At 50.2% G+C, this 9,267-nt stretch overlaps 1 protein-coding gene across 1 annotated transcript; it reads right to left on the reverse strand.

Annotated features, from left to right (window-relative positions):
- Positions 1-3,778: 3,778 nt before the first annotated feature.
- Positions 3,779-8,767, reverse strand: LOC123603693 (keratin, type I cuticular Ha8-like). The gene is made up of 7 exons (XM_045488843.1): positions 7,308-8,767; positions 7,033-7,115; positions 6,085-6,241; positions 5,532-5,693; positions 5,317-5,442; positions 4,648-4,868; positions 3,779-4,236 (listed from the first exon to the last, which is right to left on the reverse strand). Exons 1-7 carry the CDS (start codon positions 7,797-7,799, stop codon positions 4,158-4,160), a joined length of 1,320 nt encoding a protein of 439 aa, XP_045344799.1. The 5' UTR covers positions 7,800-8,767; the 3' UTR covers positions 3,779-4,157.
- Positions 8,768-9,267: the final 500 nt, after the last annotated feature.

The following is a 9,267-nucleotide window of genomic DNA, read 5'->3' on the forward strand; positions in this document are numbered from 1 at the left end:
AAACAGGTGCCGTCCTCCTCTGGGCTGCACCCTCGTCCGAAGAGCTAGAAATCTATGGGGAGACAGAACAGAGTCCTCTGGAAAGTTTTGGGCAGACAAGAGAGATGACCCAAGTAGCAGTTTAGGAAAAGTAGTACCCATGGGGCGCCTGGGTGGCGCAGTCGGTTAAGCGTCCGACTTCAGCCAGGTCACGATCTCGCGGTCCGTGAGTTCGAGCCCCGCGTCGGGCTCTGGGCTGATGGCTCAGAGCCTGGAGCCTGTTTCCGATTCTGTGTCTGCCTCTCTCTCTGCCCCTCCCCCGTTCATGCTCTGTCTCTCTCTGTCCCAAAAATAAATAAACGTTAAAAAAAAAAAATTTTTATTAAAAAAAAAAAAACAAACAAACAAACAAGAAGATTCTGCCGAAAGAGCCCACGAGGCTGAGTGATTTGCTGTATGTGGGGGTCAAAGGAAGGAGGGACACCATACGTGCTCTTGCGGTCCCTGGGCTCCTGGAACAATAATGTGCTGCGAAAGGGAGCCAGGAAGTCCAGGCAAAGAGTAGGCTCAAGGGGGAGAGGCTGAAGTGAAGGTTGGGGAATGTAACATATAGCCAAGTGGGACTGTCCACCAGGAGATCCAAGACCTGAATCGCTTGGACTCAATGAGAAACTCTCCTGAGCTGCTAAGTTTTCTTCTTACACCTGGCAAGCAGGTAGGGCTGTTGAGTTAGCCCAGAGGCTCCTACCTGAACAGGGCAGCAATTCTCAAAAGGCGGGTTCCCTCCTCCCCCCGCCCCCCACTAGAGGGGAGGTGGCAAGGAAGATAATTTGGCTAGAGGGAGTGTCACTTAAAAACAAATACAACCTGTATTTGAAATGAGCTTTTGGCCATGATTGAGTTCCGTATTTATATTTTTGAAAGCTAAAACAACATTAAGTGACAAGTGAGGGATTTCTTTTTTTAACACTTATCTTTGAAAAAAAATGTTTATTTTTGAGAGAGAGAGAGAGAGAGAGAGAGAACACAAGTGGAGGAGGGGCAGGGAGAGAGGGAGAAGAGGACCCAAAGAGGGCTCTGCACTGACAGCAGACCGCCCGATGTCAGGCTCAAACTTGCGAACCACAAGGTCATGACCTGAGCAGAAGTCAGACACTTAAGCACCTGAACCACCCAGGCACCCCAAAGTGAGGGATTTTTTTTTAACATTTATTCATTTTTGAGAGACAGAGAGAGACAGAGCACGAGCGGGGGAGGGGCAGAGAGAGGGGAAGACACAGAATCCGAAGCAGGCTCCAGGCTCCGAGCTGTCAGCACAGAGCTGGATGTGGGGCTCGAACTCATGAACTGCGAGATCATGACCTGAGCCAAAGTCGGACGCTCAACTGACTGAGCCACCCAGGAGCCCCAGAGGGATTTTTTTTAATATGTGTCAAATGAGAAGGCATGGAGAGAAAGAAGTTGAGAAACACTAAATTAGGTGGAGAAAGACAAAGACAACAAGATGAGCTTGTGAAGATTATTATAAGTGGTCCTCAGAAGGGGCGAATTTGATTTTGTTCTTTGTAAGGAGGATGATGCGGGTGTGACGAGGTGGAGCCTTAGGTATCATACATCGTGGACCACAACACCCGAAAATTGGTGCCTAAATAAAAAATGCTCCTGTTCCAGAAAGTCCAGAATTCCACCTCGATATTCTTGGCTTCCGGGAGCAGAAGTGTGGGCCCTTCCCCCGAGCTCGCTCAGTGGTGGCAGCATCTGCCCCTGAGGACAGCAGCGGGCCACCCTTACTCCTTCCACTTTCCTGGCATTTGGGAGAAATGGCATTTGAGTGAAAAACAAACAAAACAAAACAAGCAATGAGTACAGGGGCCTGCAGAGGCCTGCCTGGTGTCATAGGTGAAGCCTGGAAGGAAATATTACAAACCAGCACACTGGTAGTGCAGAGGTGGTAATCCGAAAACCAATGGGCTCAGTACTTTACCAGGTGGCTCAGAACCGGATCCGGTCCCAAGTCAGAGTCTCAGGGGAAGAAAAATAATCAGTCAACCTGGTTGAAATTATTGTGACCACAGCAAAGCCTAATAGTGCATCTAGGCTGTCGGTCCAATCTGGGAGGATAGGGAGATGTAGGGGCCAGAGCGCCGCCGAGGGGAAGGTGCAGAGATGGGAGTCACTCTGTGAGTGCCCGGGTTTGGGCACCAGAGGGCGCCCTGAGCCCTCAGGCCATAATTACGGATGAGGGTAAAACCTCCGTGTCCAGATGCCCTGGGCCAGGCTGGATAGACACCTGCCAGCCTCCCCTGCCTGCAGCACCCATCCTGCATCTTAATTGCCTTTCTTGCCACACCCAGGAGCTTCGGGAGTCCCACACTTAGCCTGGTCAGGCTAGCAGGGGGACAAGGCCCGATTTTCATGGCGCTGTTGCATGAAAACCTATGGCTACTCCTTAAAACATACGATTCTTGTGAGGTATTTGTTAGAAGAAAGCCCACAGAACCCACTGGACATTTGGACATTCTTGTCCTCTGACAGCCCAAAGAATGCTTTTTTTTTAATGTTGGTTAGGACACTTGGAGTGAAAAACTAAGCTCCGATAACAACAGTGATTGATTTTATTATTTATTTATTATTGCTTATAAGTGGACAAGGAGGGTGGTCAAACTTCTAGGCCACCAACTCAGAAATACATGGCCCCTGATACTGCTAATGGGTTTTGCTACCACCTCCTTAGTCCCTCTTTCCTTCTAAGAAGGAAAGATTATCCCTGTCGGTTCCCAGGGAGCCCCATAAACCAATATCCACCTTCTCTGTGCCAGGAGCATTGTATGGATTATCCCTCAGCAACGGTGAAGGAAAATAGAATCTTTCTAACCTTACAACTGAAGAGTAAGTCTCAAGAGAGTGTCATGGCCCGGCGACTTCACTTAACTGTTGTCACAAAGGGTGGCATTTGAGCCCAGATCTGCCCAACTCCAGAGCAAGTGCCCTTCCCACCATACTGTGCTACTAGGCAGAAGATTCGAATTTGCGTTGATCTTGGGACCAGTTTCCGCAGGTGAGCCGAACCCTGAGAGCTTCATTCTGGGCATGCTCAGCATATTCCAGAAGCTAAATTGAGTAGCACAGCAAAGAAGGCACATCATCTCTTGGGTGGTCTTCCACCATGTCTGACTGTGACCCACCTGGGCCTGGGTCAGAGCCATGTCCAAGAGGCAGACTCATGCCTACTGTGCTCCTCACCTTCAGCACCCCAAAGGCAACAGCAAATAGACAAGGACACCTCTCTTGGGAGGGAAATATGCCCAGGACCCAGACAACTGTCCTGAGTACCCAAGCTAAGAGAGCAGGTAGTAATTCCGTGCCTCCACTCAGGAGCCAGTTTGAATGAGAGAAAAATAAAAAAATAAAAACTTGGCAACCTGGCCAGGGCAATTCTCAGCATGACCTCCCTTTGGCTAGATCGGAACTCTAAGTTGTGTGATTTTGCTCTTGGACAAAATACCAAGACGCTAAAGATGCCAAAAGCACGGCAGGGACATGTTAGTTCTGAGCTGTTCTGAAGGAATTCATCCTTGGCAACCAACATGTCTTCCTTTCACCAGCCCATAGAGATCGATGGGCAAGGTAAATCGAATGTCAGCAAAGGGCCTTCATCCGGAGGCTAAGACCTCAGTGCCCCAGTGGAAGATCCTGGCAGTGACAAGACATGTCGGGGCCAAGGATCACCCAAGTCTTGAGGGCCAGAGTTGTTTATCACACCATATACATTGCCAAGCACGAGAAACGTAGCACTTAATACAGGAAGGAGATTTATTGACCGTTTCATACAGGAACCCAATTACATCTTAGGAGACTCTGAAGCATGGGACTAGAAGGCAAATCCCAGAAGAGGTACTGGGATCAAATGATAGCTTAAGTGAAAGACAATGATAGCATTGGATGTGGCGGGGCGGGGGGGGGGGGGGCGGATGCAGTGTGGGGACACACAGGGAGCCATGGCTTAGAAGTTTCTGTTATGCTCTGATTCAGTGAACATGCCTCCAGTGAGTTCAGTCTTCCTGGAAGGAAGGCTAATGAGCAGGTGAAGGCAATCCTAGCCTGGGTACAACCAGCCTTGACCTCCTGCACCAGCACTCAGACCTTCAGAATCACTTCTCAGCGCCGAGGCCACTTGCTTAGAGAGGGCAGGTGGCTGGGACACAGCTTGGACGAAGGACACAGGCAGCAGCCGTAGAACAGGGATTGATGGGGAGTCTGTAGGGAGAGAGAGAGAGAGAAAGAGTTAGACACAGGGAGTACAAAGATGTCTCAGTGATGCACGGAAGAGGCAAGACCAAAATGGACAAAAGACAAGTCTGCCACCAAGTCACAGAATGCAATGAAATCTGTGTGAGTAGTTCCTCTTCCAGTGCCATCTGTGTCTCTCCGTGTCCAAGAGTCCTCTAGGGGGACTTGGCTTAGGAACCAGCTATAGTTTATGTAACAGTCAATCCACAGTGCAATCCACATACACCAGGAGAGTTGAGCGCATCACTAAGCCAGTGTGGACAGGAAGACTTGCTCTCCGTGCTGAGATCTCCTTCCACAACCATGTCAGTTATCTGTGAGGAACTGCTTTATAGTCAGGTACGTGCCTTGGTGAAAAATTGACTCAATCACACGTACTTGCAATCCTCGCTCTCCAGAAGTTTCCGGTACGTGGCAATCTCGCTCTCCAGCCGGGCCTTGACGTCCAGCAGCACCTGGTACTCCTGGTTCTGCCGCTCCAGGTCAGCCCGGATCTCAGACAGCTGCTCCTCCACGTCGCGGATCAGGATCTGCATCTGGGCCAGCTCGGTGCCGAAGCGTGCATCCGACTCACACAGGGAGTTCTGCAGACAGTCCTTCTGTAGTGGCAAATAACCGGGTAAGAGACCGAGGTGTCCCAGAATTCAGCAGTAGGAATCATGGCCAACCTCACCATGTCATAGGACATGCCCAGAACTCTGGAGAAATCACTGCCCATATCACCACGACTTTTCACAAAATTCTACCTGGAGGGAGTGTTCATCCCTGTATTCCCAGTACCTGACCAAGTAGACACCCAGTGACGTCTTGTGGAACGAGGGCCTGAACCGCCACCCTTTATTGTAAAGGAAGTGGAGTTGGCTTTTTAAAGGAACCAGTTTTGGGGGTCAAACCAACCTTGATGGCAAGGCATCTCCCCCGGGGAGAGAGGGACCCAGCCCCTGAGTTCTGATTGTTAGTGGGACTGATGAGTGGGACTTCTAAGACACGCTGCTGCCAGGCCGTGGCCCGTGGCACCAGCAGCACGGTGAGGGCAGAGGACCGTACCAGGCTGTGCTGGGCCTGAAGCTCCACCTCCAGGGCGTTCACCGTGCGCCTCAACTCCAGGATCTCCGACTGGCAGCACTGCAGCTCCTTGGAGCAGGACATGTCCTGCTTGCTGATGCTCTCGGACTGAAGCACAAGTGCACAGAGATATCACATCACCCCCCTGCCCAGGTGGAAGCCGGGGGGCCCTCCCTGCTCCAAGGCGGCACCCTCACCTGATCTTGGAACCACTGTTCCACGTCGTTGCGGCCGGTCTGCATCATGGCCTCGTAGTGGCACCGCATCTCGTCCAGCACCCTGCTCAGGTCCACGGTGGGCTCCGCGTCCAGCTTAATCTGGAGCTTGTCTCCCAGCTGACCCCTCAGGATGTGGACTTCCTGTGGGCACAGAAGGACCAACACTCTGAGTGAGGAAAGGGCCTTGGACAGAGCAGATGGCACTTGAACCCCTTCTCTGACGAGCAGCACGAGGGGTGAGCCCACTTGTGCACGATGTGAAAGATCTTGTCCAGGATCCACTGGGAAGAACCCAGTGGGTCACCTTAAATTCACAAGGTAAACCTTTAGAGACAAGGAACCACCACCCCCCCCCCCCCAGCCCCACCACCTCTGCTACGTCCTACAGAGTCAGCCTGACTCCCACACCCAGATCAACCCCTCATCCTGATGCCAACTGAGCCTGGCTTCTAATCCTACAGCCACAGGGTGGGCGGTGCTCCCTTCTCTGCTCAGTGCCCTCTCCCAGGGGTCTGCAGCCCCAAGCCCAGACCTGCTCGTGGTTGCTCTTGAGGCAGAGCATCTCCTCCTTCAGGGACTCCTGCTGGGCCTCCAGGTCGGCCTTGGCCAGGCTCAGGTCATCCAGGAGCTTGTGCATCCCACACATGTCCGCCTCCACCACCTGGCGTAGGGACCGCTCACTCTCGTGCCTTCCAGGACAGGAGATGAAAGGTCAGCAGGATGACAAGGACAGCCCCTTTCAGCTGCCCCCAGTTTCCATTTCCTTCACCAACTTGGATCCTCATTTCCTTGGTTAATCAACATTCACTGTGTTGGATCCTGTACCTACAGAACTCATTGTTGGAAGAAATATCATTATGCCCACTGGATGGAACTAAATGGGAAACTGCGGCTCAGAGAGAATAAATGGAGTATCCAGGATTGTCTATCTTGGTTAATAGTAGATTCACGGATTCACCCTAAGTGGTCAAATTAACGCAGTATTCATTCTGCTATAAAGGAGCCATTTAGCTAGGAAAAAGAATAGCTTGAAAGTAAGCCTTCTGGACCTACAGTTTTCTAGTTTACCCCTTGGATTAATTATTTCAGATGATTTTTATGCCTTTCTCATTCATTCAATTGCAACTCTTGATACCAAAAAGCTATAGTGACAATTCTTCCCACTCATAAATTTAGCGAAGAGTCAGTGAATCTGTCAATGACCAATGAACTGAAAGTTTATTCTTGCAATGATTTGATTTTGTTTCTGGCTATAACACAAAACCTTCTTATCTTCTAGATGGGGAGAAAATGACATAGGGCCTGACCCATCTAGATGATTCTTCCTCATTTTGTTTCAATGCTTTTGTTCACTTTCAATCATTTCTAGGTTCTAGTCAGTAACCACTTTTTAACATCTACTTTGGGCCAGCACCATGATGGGCACCTAGAAATAAAACAGAAGAGGAGTCACTCTGAGCCTTCTTCCAGCCCTACTTACTTGATTCTAAAGTCATCGGCACCCAGCTTAGCATTGTCAATTTGAGTTACCATCCTGGTATTCTCAGCCTTGCTGCACAGGATCTGTGGAAAACCAGGAAGACAGTTCATGCACAAAACATCATACTCTGGGCTCCAGCTCTATGGGTGACATCTACGCTCATGCTCAAGAGAACCCAAGAGCACAAAGACCCTTGAGTCTTCAATGGCCCTTTGACTGCCATGCCCTTCCACCTTCCTCAGACCCAGCGTACCCCAGGCTACTTCAGACCTCACCTTCTGCTGGAGCTCCTCGATGGTCCGGAAGTACGACTGGTAGTCTGGACACACGCTGGACTCGTGGCATTTGCTCGACTCTCGGATCTTGGTCTCCAGCTCCGCGTTCTCCCGCTCCAGCTGACGCACCTTCTCCAGGTAGTTGGCCAGGCGGTCGTTCAGGAACTGCATGGTCACCTTCTCGTGCCCGTTCGGGGCACCTTCCCCATAGTTCTCACACACTCCGATGTTGCCGGGAATGTCTCGGGTCCCTGGCAAGGGGCAAGCGGTTTGGCAGCTGTAGGGCACACAGAGGCTGGGTCGGCCCAGAGGAGTTGTCCCCACAGGCATCTTGTTGGCATGTGCCAGGGTGGCAGACAGGCACAGGGAGGCAGCCTTGGCCTCTGCCCCAGGCTGGCCCCCAACGTCAATGCAGGAACCGCAGACATTTGCAGCTTCGGGCATCTGAGTGCTGCCCAGACAGCGGGATGAGCTGATGTAGCAGGAGGTCATGGTGTGGGCTGAGGTAGCACAGGAGCTTCAGAGCAGCTGCGAAGGCCAAGCCACTGAGTGTGACAACCCCTTTCCCTGCTAGGCCTTTTATACCCCATCCCAGGTGGGTGTTGGCTCAATGCTTTGACCTCAGCGCCTTGATTCTCTACCTACTGTTGTACTGTCATCCTGTTACTCAGCTGTTGGTTTACCATTAAGAGTTCCTCACCTCATTAAAGGAATGTTGATGAATTTGACATGCCCCTTGCTGTTTGATATCAGGTTGTCGGTTGATGAAAGATCAAAGATGTATATTTCTACTCAACAGTCACCAGCAGTTAATTCAACTTCCAGATGCCCTCTTGCTGGACTGAGCCAGTCTGCCTGTGGATATAGCCACACTCAAGGATTGAATCTTTCAGTCAGTGATCTGTATGGCAGGAGGGACAGTGAATCCATCACCAGCATTTAGACTCACCCAGCGTTTCCTCTGAAGAGAAAACACCACTTTATAAAACTGGGAAGTCTACAGATATTGATTATTGTAAGGTCCCCTTTCTTCTCTCTTCTATCCTTTACACTACGTACTCCTCTTGAGAAGCTTTAAAGCATCAATGCATCCCGAAACATTAGTGCTGGCTAAGTTTTGGTTGACTAGTCAGAATCAGCTTTCAGTCATTCACTTGTTGAGCGTGTTTCCTGAACATTCCCTTGAACTCAGGCAGTGTGCCAATTCTTGAACGTGCAGGGGTCCCTATTCCTCAGGAAAAAACAGTTCCCCAGAAATCTCAGGATATCTTTAACTTGAATGAGAACCATAGATCAATGGGGGTTAGTGAAAGACAGAGGATCCATGGTCCTGATCAAGGATGTATCTAGAGAGAAGCTACTGATAAAAATAAAGAAGAAAAAATAAAATAAAATAAAAACTTTATTTGATCCAGAAAAGGGAACTGGGCCCAGAGCTCAAGGGGTATCTCAAAAGTTTAAGAACCGGGGCGTCTGGGTGGCTCGGTCGGTTAAGCAGCCGACTTCGGCTCAGGTCATGATCTTGTGGTCTATGAGTTCTAGCCCCGCGTCAGGCTCTGTGCTGACAGCTCAGAGCCTGGATCCTGCTTCAGATTCTGTGTCTCCCTCTCTCTGACCCTCCCCTGTTCATGCTCTGTCTCTCCCTGTCTCAAAAATAAATAAACGTTAAAAAAAAAGTTTAAGAACCAAAATTTATGGGGACGTAGGTATATATTGCTATTATTATTAGGTGTTCTTTCCTATTGAATCCTTACTACCTGTGATGTAGCTCTTGGTGGCTTCAGTGTGCAGATGAGGTAACTAAAGTCCATCTTCCAATTCACAGAGAAATAAATTGGCAAGGGCTCGATTTGGTCTCATGTCTGCAAAGCCCATTCATTCTCTTTCCAACCCACCATGACTCCCAGTTAGAACAACCTGCGTACTGCCTGTGTTGTTGCTCAGGGGGACGCAGAAGGCT

Source organism: Leopardus geoffroyi, chromosome E1 (genome assembly GCF_018350155.1).
Source record: "Leopardus geoffroyi isolate Oge1 chromosome E1, O.geoffroyi_Oge1_pat1.0, whole genome shotgun sequence".
In the NCBI taxonomy this organism is placed as follows: domain Eukaryota; kingdom Metazoa; phylum Chordata; class Mammalia; order Carnivora; family Felidae; genus Leopardus; species Leopardus geoffroyi.